This window comes from Schistocerca gregaria, chromosome 9 (assembly GCF_023897955.1).
Source record: "Schistocerca gregaria isolate iqSchGreg1 chromosome 9, iqSchGreg1.2, whole genome shotgun sequence".
Taxonomy (NCBI): domain Eukaryota; kingdom Metazoa; phylum Arthropoda; class Insecta; order Orthoptera; family Acrididae; genus Schistocerca; species Schistocerca gregaria.
Genome location: NC_064928.1, coordinates 130,167,245 through 130,183,771, shown reverse-complemented (window position 1 = coordinate 130,183,771; position 16,527 = coordinate 130,167,245). Strand labels below are relative to the sequence as shown.

Sequence of the window (16,527 nt, the reverse complement as noted above, 5' to 3'; positions counted from 1 at the left end):
TTGTTTAAATCGTTTTGTTATTTTTTTGACCATCTGATGACTTTATAAGACTATACATGACACCATAATCAGCAAAAAATTTAAGAGGGCTGCTCAGATTGTCTCCTAAATCGTTTATGTAGTTTAGGAACCACAGAGGGTATATAATACTTCCGTGGAGAACGTCAGGTATTACTTCTCTTTTACCTGAAGACTTTAGATCAATTACTACGAACTGTGACCTTTCTGACAGGAAATCACGAATCCAGTCGCACAACTGAGACGATACTCCACAGCACGCAATTTGATCATAAATTAAAACTCTTCAGGAAATCTAGAAATACGGAATGAATTTGACATACCTTGTCGATAGCATTCATTACTTAGTGAGAATAAGCAGCTAGTTACGTTTCATAACAACGATATTTTCTGAATCCGTGTTGGCTCTCTGACAATAAGCCGTTTCCTCCGAGGGAACCCATAACGATCGAACACAGTATATACTACAAAATCCTACTATAAATAGTTTCGTGCTTCATTACTAATTTAAAATAAATTGATATTCTTATTTCAATACCTGATTATTAATGAGATTATGGAGGAGTTTTGGAAAAAGTGTCCCGTAACACTAGGTACGTGACCACATTGTACCTTGCACTTGTTTTGGCATTGGTAGAAACCTTACTTTTCTGGAGCAGTTTTTGTAATTTTTAAGTAGAAAAGTGAATGCTATTATCTAACAGTGGAGTAAGGTCATACATTTAACTTGTAATACAGGGCTGCCTAGAGGCAAAAATCTGTAGAGTATACCAACATACAACACACTCCCCTACATGTGGTTAGTGTTAGCATTAATGAAAACATAATTTTGCTGTCCTTGTTATAAAACTATACTTACTAAGTAGGTTTTCTTTTTTCTTACAAGTTTTTATTTAAACGTTTTTCATGCATAGAAATATTTATTCAGGAGAAACGATTTTAGGTTATATTTATGACTTACTTTGTTACTGTCAAACATTTAATGGTATTGCGCAAGTAACCAAAAATTTTTGTTACTACATATTGAACTCCTTCTTGAGCTACTGACAACTTTAATAATGGATAGTAAAAGTCAACTTCTCTTCTAGTGTTGTGGGAAAGCGCATAACTATTCTCCTGAAATTGTGGTGGATTAGGTATGACAACTACCATTAGGGAACACATGTATTGTGAAGGTGCAGTTAAAATGCCTGCTCCTTGAAGACTTGCATACATATTAACTGCAAGTGAGCACCACAAATCATTCTTAATGTTCATTTTTGTTGAATGAATACTTGCTTTCCAATTTGGATCATTCTGCCCTGTTTACCGACTTCTGTTCACGTGCTGCACAAATTTTTAATTTCTCCCTATTAGTTGAGCAGAATTTAATCTAGTGTGACTCTTCAAAAATATTGGAGAGTGTAGTGTCATAGACAACTTAATACCTAATTCTTTGAAAAAAAAGCACGTCATTAACCATCTCTTCTGCTAGTTTTTGTCAAATGGGATATATTGTAGCAGTATACCGTCAGCAGCAAGCATCAGTTCTGCAGTTCTGCTGGCTGAATGTAAAGTAGAATGTCAATTTATATATGAGGAATAGAAAAGGAAGCAAAATTGAATTTGTGGGACTCGCTTCATGACTTCTCTGCAACTACTAAAATTTTCTCTCCTTTCTAATAGTTTGAATTATATGGCACACTATTTTCCATTCTGTTAAGTATGATCCGAACTAGTTATATGTTAAGTTTTCAGTTCCATAAAACATGCTCTAAGCAAACAGTGGTCATGGAAAGCTAACGGGTGATAGCGCATTACTTAAGGCTCATGTTTTCAGCTTACTGTGGAAACTGACTGAACCGTGGATTTATTTTCACAGAATATTCTTAAGAATTTATTTTATTTACTGGCGATTCATCAAGGACATTAACACATTTAATCACACTATGTGAGCGTGGAAGTAGTTGCCAGGGAGTAACTGATGAAATCATAAGCAAATTTCCTTTTTAACAAATGGTAATGTATTCACTTCAATGGCGCCTAAAGCTTTTTTAAAAAAAGAAACAGATTTAAAATTATAATAAGAAATCACCCTCTAAATATCAAGTTACAATTTATTCAGAGGCAGAAAGAAACAAATTTTTGACTGTATGAGCTTTCAGGCTGAGAACCTTGCCGCTCCCTTTTGACAAGGCCGTAGTTACGAGCGCTCACAACTACCTGTGAAAGACTACACTGGTGCAAATCTGCAACAACAGATTACTTTAAACCAAAAGTTTTAACAAGTCATACAAGCACAAAAACTATGCACCCCGTAGGAGGGATGGAAATGGTACAAAACACTAAAATTACAATATTAACTTTGCCACCGAAGGTGCAACTTGATTTTAACTTCTAAGAAATTCTTCCGGTGAAAGGGTGGCAACTTTATATACTAAAATGATCAGTTAAATAAAAGCCCATGAAATTCAATCTTATATAAAATCATAGAAGGCTGGCCAAACAAGTTAACATGCTCTACAGTACACAGATACCGCCGCTCAAGATGATAGGCACGATTAAAACATGTTTCAGGAATTAGGCCATTACACTGCAAGAACTAAATTCGATAACACACCAAATCCGACAGAGGCAGCTCCGAACGACAGACAGACACTAATTGCCTAACAAAAGCGGACGAGAGACAGACGAACACGCTGGGGACGAGAGACTGACCAAGAAAACAAGTAGACTTTAACAAGAGTAAATAACACAACGTATCACCAATCACTTAACTTCTAATGGACTGGGATTTCTCGAGAAGACCTGGCGCAGCACCCCCAAATCGCTCTCCCGAACCGTCCGCTGCCAGCCGCTTCAACGGACGCAGGAAGACGCGCCGATCTCCCGTCTCTCCTGGTGCGCACCAACCGATTGACTGCCCGCTGTTCCGTCTGCGACTGCTGCTCCGTCGCGACTGCACTGCCGGTGCATCTCCCACTCACTTCCAGACACACGACGGCGGAAATACTGGCTCGGACCCACCCATGCAGAGGAAACACGCCCACTGGCAAAACGACATCCCTGCACCAGGAAAGGACCGAGCCAATCTCCACAAGATGGTAACTGAAAGGGACCAGAAGCGCTCGGAGGAACAATTACACCATGGCGTCGCATCTCCCACCGGCCACACTGATGTCGTGGGTTGACTCTTGTTGCTCTCGTGTCGACCGCGAAGCCACTACCCCTCGCTATACGCCGCGGCCCACTGGACTCACGTGGCGACCTCACATGCACCGACGCTCAAGACGGACAACTCATCTTTTGTCTCTGTGCGCCACCGACCAACCGATCGATCCAACCGCCAGTGACCATTGCCTGAGCAAACTCGAGCAGACTGGCGGCCTAACGTGCATACTCAGATGCAGGAACTAAGCCCCGACCGGGCGACCACTCGCTGAGTTCTCTTACTGGCGGAGTGGAAAGACTCATTTTGCCAGCTTTAATGGTTGATCCGAACGACAGACATACTGCCACTCCGACCGACAGACAGACGCTAACTGCCTAACAAATGCTGACGAGAGACAGACTAGCAAGCTGGGAACGAGAGACTGACCCCGACTAACCAACTGACCTCTGGCGAGCCCATACCGCCTTTAAATTCACGTGGGCAGGCAACCTGTCCCCTTTCCCACGAGAGGGAGACACCAAAGTTGCGATTGCCACAGCGGCGGGGAAACGGAGGGCGACTGCTTCACACTACAGGCTGCGGCGCGCTCTTCAAAATAGCAATTTTTTACCACGGCTCACTGATAAGCGACAGTTTTCTGTGTCGATAACAGTTCTGCGTTGTAAGAGCTACACACAAGGACATCTGGTGTCGTTTCTCACAGTGATTTCTGCAATTCTAATATTTTCTTAATCAATATGCCAAACATCAGTTATACTAAACGAACAGCGTCTTGAAAATTAGTTACCAGATTAACATAGCTAAAAGTAAAACAAGGATCTGGAATGTACTCGAACCAAGACTGGAGATGCAGGGAGAAATACTTCGATTACAAAACGAAGCACTGCACGTAGTGTAATAGTTTCGCCATTTGGGTTACGAAACAACTGACAACGGCAGATGTGGATGTAAAGTGCGAAGTAGCAATAGCGAGCAAAACACTTCTACGATAAAAGGGAAGTAGGCAGATTGGGCATTAACGTGCCGCTGACAATGAGGTCATCAGGCACGGAGCATGAACTTGGACTGGGGAAGGGTAGCGAGGGAAATCGGCCGTGATCTTTCATAGCTGCCATGTCAACAATGGCCTTGAAAATGATTTGGGAATTTCACGGACAAGTTAACTACTCATGGTGGAGCGGGGTTTTGAACTGCTGCACAGTGGCTCATTTTCTACAAAAGGCAGAAAAAAGTCAGTAAATCGAAGGTCTTAATTTCATACGTAATACCCCATAATCTATAAAAGATGGTACCATAGCCTAACATTGTTCAACGATAGTGATTTTACCCTTCAAGAACAAGGAGAGACCTGTTACGCAACTGAAAGGAGCGCTTGCCATGAGTTTGTAGCGTAAATTTGAACGCTGTTGAAAATCATAATTGTTTTTGTTCACAGTGCATTTTTTTCAGTACTATTTAATGTCAAGTGTTATTTTATGATGCCAACGGCCTTGCCGCAGTGGTAACACGGGTCCCCGTCAGATCACTGAAGTTAAGGGCTGTTGGGCTGGGCTAGCACTTGGACGGGTGACCTTCTGGTCTGGCGAGTGCTGTTGGCAAGCAGGATGCACTCAGCCGTTGTGAGGCAAACTGAGGAACTATTTGACTGAGAAGTAGCGACTCCGGTCTCGGAAACTGACATACGGTCGGGAGGGCGGTGTGCTGAGCATATGCCCCTCCATATCCGCATCCAGTGACGCCTGTGGTATGAGGATGAAACGGCGGCCGGTCGGTACCGTTGGGCCTCTACGACCTGTTCGGGAGGAGTTTAGTTTTAGTTAAAGTTATTTTATGATGTATTGCATACGTTATGTAATAGAAAGTACTTTGTATGGTTGAAAACAATGGGGTCAAAATTGTTTTTGATTGTTGTTATGCATTCATACTTTGGAAACTCACAATTTTAAACATAGCTGACGATAGCAACAATAAATAAATTTTCCATAATTATATAAAGTACACAGCCAACCGGTTGGATAAGTTTATAGTAAAAACCTTGCCCAGGTTTCAAACCACTAAAGATATCGTCTTCAAAGGGAAGTCACATATATAACATGACGTTAAAATTGTAAACATGCGCTGATGAGCCAAAACATTATAACCAGCTGATTAATAACTCGTTTGTCCGTCTTTGGAACGAAATACATCACTGATTCTGCGTAGCAAGGATCCGATAGTTTGTTGGTAGGTTTGTAAAGGTAAGTGGCATTAGACATCTACGCACAGGTCACGTAATTCGCGCTGTTCCGAGTGACCGCACGGTTAGAGGCGCCATGTCACGGATTGCGCGGCCCCTCCCGTCGGAGGTTCGAGTCCTCTCTCGGGCATGGGTGTGTGTTGTTCTTAGCAAAAGTTAGTTTACTTAGTATGTAAGTGTAGGGACCGATGACCTCAGTAGTTTGGTCCCTTAGGAATTCACACACATTTGAACATTTGAACGTAATTCCGGTAAATAAAGGGGCGGCTGATTTGCGTACGCAGTGATGGCGCCCGATAACGACACAGATGGCTTGCCTAGGATTTATATCAGGCGAATCTGGTCGTCGAGACGTCAACTTTAGTTTCTTATAATGGTAAGAAATTACTTACAATAAAATTCAAATGAAACTCTATATTCAAAAGTAATGGTTTAAACATCAGCTGAATGATCACATTAGTATTTGCATAACACGTCTTTAAGAAATAACTTTACACAAGGCAAATCTAGTATTCCTGTCGTAGCAATCCACAAAACATCCCACTACCTGAGCTTCGTTACGATCTCAGTAAGACGAAACAATGCTACACGCTTGCGTGCTTACTGTAGTCTCTCCACATTCCAGAAAAACTCATAAATAATGTCATTAGCTTCTCTCTCCATACTTGCATCTAAAATATTCCATTTTTCTCTTACCACACTTGGAAAAATAATTTCCTGAGCATTCTTCAAAATACTGCTCAACTCAGAATGCATGTAAAATTGCTAGAGCTCTGAGGCAGAAGCGGTGTAGCAACACAAAGATATCGTAGCAACAGTCAAAGATTATTCAGCTCTGTAAGAGCTACACTTATCGATATTTAGATAAGAAACAGAATTTACAGTGTCACTGAAAGAATCTCCATACCTCACAATGATAATGATGGTATTAGTGATAAAGGTGATATTTTTATCCGTAAATTGAAAGGAGGGGGACAGTCGATATCGCCTGCATCGGCACTTCACACGTAATCTACGGCGACGAGTGAAAATGTGCGTTTCTGTACTTTTGGACACGTTCGAAAGAACAGGCACCACACATATAAAGTCGATATTATAACTAGGTTGAATGACCTACATCACATGTCAAAAACTTAAACAAAGATTGGCAGAACCAGTGTACTAGTAGACATAGAATTCTCACCCATACCAAAAGTTCCAGTTTTCTACAAATTGGATCTTTCAAGACTACTCCAGAGCGACGGTTTCAGTCTTCGTCTTGAATAGTCCTTTCCGATGATTGTAGGAAGAAGTGTATGCATTGGAGTACCAATGTTGCTGTGCCATGTTTCAGGTGCTGGCCACGGAGATGACTTCAGGTACATCTGCATCGGAACCATGTTCGGCGACCCACCTGTGAAAGACACCTTCGACGGCAATCTCACCGAGAAGCTGACGCGCCTCTGGACCAACTTCGCCAAGACAGGGTATGTACCGAATACTGCCTGCACAGGGCTCATATGCCACTAAGATGTAATCAAGTTCTCTCAAAAGTTACGGCTCTCTTCTTTTAACCAAGACCTAATGAGGGTTCCTGGAACAAAATACTGTAGTCACTGGAAGAGAGAAAAGGTCACACCCCTCCACAACAAGGCTAGCAAACCTGATTGACAAAACTACCATCCAATATCCATGACGTCCATTTGTTCTAGTATTATAGAAAAATAATCGGAGCCCAAACGTAATGAGATATCTCAATTAGACCGACGTCCTACATGCCAACCACCATGGATTCCGAAAACATCGATCGTGTGAAACCTAACTCGCACTTCTCTGACATCTCACCCCGAAAGCCGCGTATGAAGGCAGTCCGGTAGATGCAGTACAGTACAGTACTTCTTGATTTCAAAAATCATTCCAATCACTACAAAACTATGCTTATTAGCGAAAGTAATATGCCGTATCAAGTGAAATGTGTAGCTGGGTCGAAGATTTCTTCGTAAAGAGGATGCAGTATGTTTTCTCGGATCGACAGATGTAAAAGTCATCTGAGGTGTACACCAGGGAAGTCGCTGTTCATGTGAAATGTCAATGATTTGCAGATATACACAGAAGAGCCAAAGAAACTGGTACACCTGCCTAATATCGTGTAGGGCTTCGACGAGCAGGCAAAAGTGCCGCAACACAGTCTGGCATGGATTCAACTAATGTCTGAAGTAGTGCTGGATGGAACTACACAATGAATCCTGCAGGGCGATCCATAAATCAGTAAGAGTACGAGGGGGTGGAGATCTCTTCCGAACAGCACGTTGTAAGGCGTTCCAGACACGTTCAATAATGTTCACGTGTGAGGAGTTTAGTGGCCATCGGAACTGTATAAATTCAAAAGAGTGTTCTTGAAACTACTCTGTAGCAATTCGAGACGTGTGTGGTGTCCCTCGCACAGGAATTGATTTAGGTGAATCAGACAGGATGCTTACATACGTCTCACCTGTCAGATCGCATCTAGACATATCAGTGGTCCCATTTCACTCCAACTGCACACGCTCCACACCATTACAGAGCCTCCACCAGCTTGAACAGTCCCCTGGTGACATGCAGGATCCATGGATTCATGGAAAAAATGGCTCTGAGCACTATGGGACTTAACATCTTAGGTCATCAGTTCCCTAGAACTTAGAACTACTTAAACCTAACTAACCTAAGGACATCACACAACACCCAGCCATCACGAAGCAGAGAAAATCCCTGACCCCGCAGGGAATCGAACCCGGGAACACGGGCGTGGGAAGTGAGAACGCTACCGCACGACGACGAGATGCGATCATGGATTCATCAGGTTGTCTCCATACCCATCTGCTCGATGCTATTTGAAACGAGACTCGTTCTACCAGGCAACATGTTTCCAGTCCTCAATAGTCCAATGTCGGTGTTGATGGGTCCAGGCGAGGCGTAAAGCTTTGCGTCGTGCAGTCAAGAGTACACGACTAGGCCTGAGCCTCCAAAAGCCCATATCGATGATGTTTCGTTGAATGGTTCGCACACTGACAGCATTGAAACGTGCAGCAATTTGCGGAAGGGTGGCACTTCTGTGACGTTGAACGATTGTCTTCAGTCGTCGCCGGTCCCGTTCTTGCAGGATCTTTCTTTGGCCGCTGCGATGTCGGAAAATTTTATGTTTTACCGGTTTCCTGATATTCACGGTACATTCCTGAAATGGTCATACGGGATAATCCCCACCTCATCGTTACCTCGGAGATTCTGTGTCCCAACGGTCGTGCGCCGACTGTAACACTACGTTCAAACTCACTTAAATCTTGTTGAACTGCCAACCGATCTAACAACTGCACGCGACATTTGTTGTCTTATATAGGCGTTGCCGACTGCAGCGGCGTATTCTGCCTGTTTACACATCTCTTTATTTGAATACGCATGCCTATGCAAGATAAGAATCTTGAATCTTGGTACTTCAGTGTTAACAGTAACCGCACATTTTTTTACAATTATTGGCAACTTTCTTTAACTGAACAGAAATGTTAAGCTGTGCTGTTCCCAGGATGAGACATGCACAGGAATATGTAATAAAAAAGGGGGTTACTATTTAAAAAAACACAGTTCATATCCGTTTGACCTAAGACAGCGCTATCTAGCGGGCCAACCATAGCGCCATCTGTTTCCCCCTTCAAGCTAGAAGAGTTTCGTTCTTTGTAGTTTTTTCATTTGATACTTATTTCGTGATATATTTGGACCGGTCACTATCCATGGACCACCCTGTATATTGTAAAGAACAACGATCCTATCACACTTCCCACACTTCCCTGTGGTACTCCGGATATTACCTTCACATCTGTTGATTTAGTTCGTTTAAGAGCGACGTGTTGAGTTCTATCTGCAAGAAAGACTTGAATCCAATCGCTGCTCCGACAGTCCGGAGGCTCGTATTTTTTTCATTAAACGGCAATGCTGGACGGTGTCAAATGCCTTACTGATATCAAGGAACGTGGCATCAACCTGAGCCCCGTTGTCCACTGCGCTGTTTATCTCATGGAGCGAGCTGAGTTTCGCAGGACCTCTGTTTGCGGAATCCATGTTGATTTTATAGAGGAGATGTTCATTTTCCAAAAACGTCACAATTCTTGAGCATAGGACATGTTCCATAATTCTACAAGACATTGACGTCAACAATACATGTCTATAATTGTGTGGTACTGTCTTACGGCCTTATTTAAAAACGGGATTGAAATGCGCTTTTTTCCAGTTAGCCAACTTTCGTTGCTGAAGCGATCTCCGATAAATTACTACTAGAATGGGAGCAAGTTCTTTCGCATAATCTTTATAGAATCTTGTAGGTATCTCGTCTGGTCCTGACCCCTTTACACTACTAAGCGATTATAGCTGCGTTTCATTTCCGTGATCGGTTATCTCAATATAAACCATTTGGACGTTCGCTCGATGATTGAAAGGAGGGACAGTGTTACGATTTTCCGCGGTGAAACAACTCCGGAAAATCGAATTCAGTATTTCGGCCTTCTCTCTGGTATCTTCCGTTTTGGTGCCGGTGTGGTAGCTGAGAATGAATAGATGATTTTGACCCATTTACTGATTTTACATACGACCAAAATCTCTAGGGTTTTTATTTAGGTCGGTTGACAATGTCTTACTTTCAAAATCATTGAACGCCTCTCTCATTGTAGTCCCTACGATCATTTTCGCTTTATTCAGCTTTTGTTTGTCAGCTAGGTTTTTACATCTCTTGAATCTGAGAAGTATTGCATCCTCGTAATAGACCATCTTCCAAGAATTCTAGAAAATGTTCCTCTACAGACTAGCAGGAAACTATGGTACCAATGTTATGACGACTGCCTATCGTGAACCTACATCTACATTTATACTCCGCAAGCCACCTAACGGTGTGTGGCGGAGGCAGTTTACGTGCCACTGTCATTACCTCCCTCTCCTGTTCCAGTCGCGTATGGTTCGCGGGAAGAACGGCTGCTGGAAAGCCTCCGTCCGCACTCGAATCTCTCTAATTTTACATTCGTGATCTCCTCAGAGGTATAAGTAGGGGGAAGCAATATATTCGACACCTCACCCAGAAACGCACCCTCTCGAAACCTGGACTGCAAGCTCCACAGCGATGCAGAGCGCCGCTCATGGAGAGTCTGCCACTTGAGTTTGCTTAACATCTCCGTAACGCTATCACGCTTACCAAATAACCCTGTGACGAAACGCGCCGCTCTTCTTTGGATCCTCTCTATCTCCTCCGCCAACCCGACCTGGTACGGATCCCACACTGATGAGCAATACTCAAGTACAGGTCGAACGAGTGTTTTGTAAGCCACCTCCTTTGTTGATGGACTACATTTCTAAGGAGTCTGCCAATGAATCTCAACCTGGCACCTGCCTTACCAACAACTAATTTTATATGATCATTCCACTTCAAATCGTTCCGTACGCATACTCCTAGATATTTTACAGAAGTAACTGCTACCAGTGTTTGTTCCGCTATCATATAATCATACAATAAAGGATCCTTCTTTCTATGTATTCGCAATACATTACATTTGTCTATGTTAAGGGTCAGTCGCCTCTCCCTGCACCAAGTGCCTATCCCCTGCAGATCTTACTGCATTTCGCTGCAATTTTCTAATGCTGCAACTTCTCTGTATACTACAGCATCACCTGACGATGAGCGTCGCATGGTGGCGTAGCCGACCGGTGATGCGGTAAGGGGAGTCTGTAAGCGGAACGAGGCCGAATGCGGAACCAGTCTAGCGAAGATGCGGGCCGCAAACAGAGAAATCCACTGGCTTGAGAGACTGTGACAAAAGGCCGCTTGTTGTGGCCCAGCGCCTGGGAGCGAGAGTCTCAGAAACAGCGAAACTGATCGGCTGCTCGCGTGCCATTGTCGTGGGCGTCTGTGGAAAGCAGCTGAAACACGCTGGAATCGTGAGCAAGTCGTCGCAGAACGTAGAGATCACAGCAGGCCAGTCCGCACTGTGAGGCGTCTGTCGCTAATATGACGACAGGCTATAACTCTGGTGCAGAGCACAGTACTCAGTGCATAATGTTGAATACGAGGCTTTGCAAAATGGTTCAAATGGCTCTGAGCACTATGGCACAACTTCTGAGCTCATTAGTCCCCTAGAACTTAGAACTACTTAAACCTAACTAACCTAAGGATATCACACACATCTGTGCCCGAGGCAGGATTAGAACCTGGGACCGTAGCGATCGCGCGGTTCCAGACTGTAGCGCCTACAACCGCTCGGCCACCCCGGCCGGCAGGCTTTGCAGCAGGGTCCTCTACGAAATGATGAGCTGTTGACTGGGGATGTCAAATTGATTCCATATTTTTAGATTTCCGGAAGCCTCTTATCATCGTACTTCACAAGCGAGCTCTAATCGAATTGAGTGCCCATGGCGTATCGTCTCCGCTCTGTGACTGCATTAATGGTTTCCTGTCTGAAACGTCATTGTTCTTACTAAATGAGGGAAAGAGGAGGTGGAGGAGGAGATTAATGTTTAACGTCCCGTCGACAATGAGGCCATTAGTGACGGAGCACAAGCTCGGAATAGGGAAGAATGGGGAAGGAAACTGGCCGTGCCGTTTGAAAGGAACCGTCCCGACATTTGCCTGAAGCGGTTTAGGGAAATCGCGGAAGACCTAAATCTGGATGCTGGATGCGGGTGTTAACGACTTAGGAGACATCTGAGCAGCGTTCTTAGTTTGTTTGCAGATGATTCTGTCATTTATCGTCTTATAAAGCCATGCGATAATCCAAACAAATTGCTAAACGACTCAGACAACATATCTGTATGGTGCAAATAGTTGCAGTTGACTCTTGATTATGGAATGTGTGAAATCATCCAGATGAATTCCAAAAGGAATTCGCTAAATTTCGGTACCACGAAAAATTGCACTAATCTGGTGGCTGTAAACTGAACTAAATACGTAAGGACTGCAATCACCAATAACATAAAGTGGAGCGAACACATAGACAATGTAGTAGGTAAAGAAATCTAGATACTACGATTTATTGGCAGGGCACTGAGAATATATGAGGGGCGTTATAAAAGCCTTTGCAAAAATAAAAAAAACTTACGTGTTTGGGGTAAACCTTTTGTTATTTTTCGACAGTCTCCTTTTAGACTTATCCACTTCGTCCAACGCTGTTCTAAATTGTTGATCCCTTCCGAATAATAGGAATTGTCCAAGTCTGCAAAATAGCTATTAGTTGCTGCAATCACCTCCTCGTTTGAATAAAATCTTTGTCCCGCCAGCCATTTCTTCAAATTGGGGAATAGATAGTAGCCAGAGGGGGCCACGTCTGGAGAATAAGGGGGATGTGAAACGAGTTGAAATCCTATTTCCATTGATTTTGCGACCACAAACTGCTGACGTGTGTGATGCTGCATTGTCGTGATGGAAAATGGCTTTTTTGCGGTCCAATCGCCGGAGTTTTTCTTGCAGCACGGTTCTCAAACGGCCCAATAACGATGAATAACATGCACCTGTAATAGTTTTACCCATTTCCAGATTGTCGATAAGGATTATCCCTTTTGAATCTCAAAAGACAATAGTCAAAACATTTCTGGCCGAAGGACTGGTATTCGCCTTTTTTGGTGCAGGTTCTCCCATGGTAACCCATTGATTAGATTTTTGTTTGGTCTCAGGAGTATAGTAATGTATCCATGTTTCATCCCCTGGACGAAAAGACGCTTAAAGTCCTATAGATTCTTCCTGAACAGCTGCAAACCATCCTTCCAACACTTCACACGATTCCGTTTTTGGTCAAGCTTGAGCAATCGCGGAACCCATCTTGCGGATAGCATTCTCATGTCCAAATGTTTATGCAAAATATTATGTACCCGTTCATTCGAGATGCCCACAGCACTAGCAATCTCACGCACCTTAAGTCTTCTGGCGTCCATCACCATATCATGGATTTTATCAATGATTTCTGGAGTCGTAACCTCCACAGGGCGTCCAGAACGTTCAGAATCACTTGTGCCCATATGGCCACCCCGAAAATTTTGAAACTACTTATAAACTGTTCTAATCGAAGGTGCAGTGTTTATCAAGCTTCTCTTTAGTCTCCTGAGCCGTTTTACCTTTCATAAAGTAATGTTTAATCACCACTTCGTCCATTTTTTGACAATCACTTTTCCTTGATTCACACGAATGCCAAACAAATAGACCAATATGGCTGAAACTTGGTGTGTGATCTTTCCAAAGATGCAACTAACTAAACATGACCTCGTTACGCGCCGCTGGTGCCATCTCGCGGACTTTACACGGACTTTTCAAACGCCCTCGTATAACAGGTCTATTAAGAGGGTAAGTGGGGATGCGACGACCTTCCGCTTTAGCCAGGATTGTAGAGAAAATTGGTTCAAAATGGTTCAAATGGGACTTAATATCTGAGGTCATCAGTTCACTAGACTTAGAACTACTTAAACCTAACTAACCTAAGGGCATCACACACTTCCGTGCGCAAGGCAGAATTAGAACCTGCGACCGTATCAGCGGCGTGGTTCCGCACTGAACCACCTAAAAATTTGGTGCCAATAAGACGTCGATAACCCACCTTAGACCTCAAATGAACGTCTGATCTGCGGCCTTCTTCCGCATGTGTCGACACTGTTTGAAGCGCCGCCTAGCTTGCGGGTGACGTCGGAGACGTCACGATTTTCCGCCGTTACAGAGGAACGTTGTAGGCACCTCTGAGGCAAATTGCAAACATATTCCTAGCAATGGGAGACAGTTACAGGGTTTAAAGAAAGTGACATGTTTTTTGTGCAGTGCCTATCAAACACCTTTCCTTTCAAGCACATTGTTTAGAAAGCTGTTTCCTCGTATTGCCCTGTCCATGCTAGCGATGCCTGGCGCTAGAGGGGACCACATGGCGATTCAGAACTATCTGCCACTAAGCAGGTGGTGGCGAGCGCGTGACGATGGGGTTGCACTATGTCGCTGTCGAGTGAAAGACGTGACGTCGAAGCTGACCGGGACATCATCCTACGCCAGATGTATCTCTTGAAGCACCTACAAGAACTACTTAACCCTGTTTCTGCTATGTGTATGTCTTTTTCTGCTTGTGAGGAAATTTGCCTTTGGCGTGCGCAGGAAAGTGACCGACCCGGAGGTGTCATGGCCGCCTTTCACAGAGCAGGACCAGTCCTACCTGCACATCACCAGCGACGGGCTCTGCATAGCCAAGCGGCCGTTTGAGGAGCGGGTGGCCTTCTGGGAGAAACTCTACGACCGGTACGGCAGCTAGCAACACTGCAGCAAACAACAGCATCCGGGGAAGTCGCAGAAACCTTCTAACGTGAGAGAAATTCCCCACACTTCATCGTGACGCCAAGAACTCGTGGTTGATGTACACCTAACTCCTGGAAGTTCAACCAGTATTTAATCAATTACGGCTGTGTAAAATACCACCAATGTACATTTACCATTTCATTAAATAAAATACCATTCACTTTCTCATTCTTAATTACTCATAGGCGGCCAATGACGCCATTCCAATAACCTAGCTGTCTCAGCTTTACTGGCGGTAACCAACGTTAATGTCGAAACACTTCCATATTTATGCTTTTATTTTATCCATTATGAACCTTGAACGTGCGATTGTATACCCTAACATTATCATATTTCTTGTATTTACTGCATCCATGCTCAAGATTCTTACAAATTTAAGAGCATAAATTCATACGTTTTTTCATACGCGTATCCCCATTCATGAAAAGACGTTGGCGTAACTATACGTAATAAACCATGGAGATGAAAATGAGATGAGATAGCCTACAGGCACGATGAACGCTGTTTTGAAGCCCAAAACACTAGCATGATATTGTTTACATGGAAATAGTTTACGATTGCTTTTAGTTCGTAATTTCTGTCATGTAGGAGAAGCCCGGCTAAAACGACGTATCATTCTGCTTTTAGGTCGTTACTGGTTCGTAAACCATGATATTAAATAAAATTTGTATCAGAATCGTGTCTCATTCACTTGCAGGTTTTACAATCTTGGTGTCATGTTTTAAATCAATATGAATCATAGATTCGTGACTTTTTGTGAAAAGTACATAACGTGTCATTTTAGACCGATGTCAGGGTAAAATGACATAGGACTAAAAAAAAGTAAGAAATTAAGAAAAAATTAGACATCTGATTCATTTAACAGATTTGTGCTTAACAAATAAAAGACTGTTCCTGAAACAATTCTTCAGCAGTATCAATGAAGGTTTCTCAGTTCATTTGTACAAAAAGTGAAGACTGAAAGTAAAATTACAAAGGTGAATCCACGAAACAACAAAATTAGTTCCGTTTTTCAAAAAATATACGCCACCAATGTTATCTAGTTGCAGACATCACAAATAAAGTTTGTTATTCTGTGGATAACCCAGCACATTCAGTGTGTGCCCACAAATACACTGCTGATACCGTAACCAGTGATCGCCGGGCTTTCGACACGCTTGTATTTCCAAGCAGTGCAAACTGTGACAATCTTCGGAAGCATCAATGTTGTCGCCAAAAAGGTCTCTTTTGTACAATATTTCTTGTCAAAACTTAACTTTTCTCTTTGCTTTTCGCGGATATTTGGAATGCAAGTTGTCTCAGCTCCTTCATAGTCAAACCAAACATGTGTGACTGAAATAGTTTCAGGTGTTGTACCAGTTAACTCCAATCAGTGTTGAAAGTTGGAAGTCCTTTCTGAGCACTATTAAACATTTTCTTCGTATTTCTAGTTGGACTTATAAGAGTAGCTTGCGGAACTCCGAATGCTTTCGACGTCCGCAGCCATTTCATCTTGCCTCTGCACCGCATACCTACTGCACAGACAATTTCCTTACTTTATTGCCTGCCATCCGAAACGGGAAATTTACGTACTTACATTTGGACTATGTAAGTTCGTTGCATTTGTGTGTCATTGCACTTTTGTTAATTCATGTTTAATGTTTCGTTTAATTCACTTTATTAAATAATGACCCACCTTGCTACGTCATTTTACTCGGGTCGCTAAATTTAAACAGATACGTAAATCAAGCAGCTTAATTAACATCAGAGGTCACACAGAATAGAACTAGAGTCCACTTCGGGGTAAAATAGCATAGTGTGACATTTTACCCTAAT

General features: G+C 43.1%; 1 protein-coding gene across 1 annotated transcript in view; it reads left to right on the top strand.

Moving 5' to 3' along the window:
- LOC126292206 (esterase FE4-like) overlaps nt 1-14,880 on the top strand; it is a 93,675-nt gene extending 78,795 nt beyond the window's left edge. The window contains exons 9-10 of the mRNA XM_049986058.1: nt 6,739-6,871; nt 14,515-14,880. Coding sequence (XP_049842015.1) covers nt 6,739-6,871; nt 14,515-14,668 — 287 coding nt within the window. The 3' untranslated portion in view covers nt 14,669-14,880. The remainder of the gene's footprint in view (nt 1-6,738; nt 6,872-14,514) is intronic.
- Nucleotides 14,881-16,527: the final 1,647 nt, after the last annotated feature.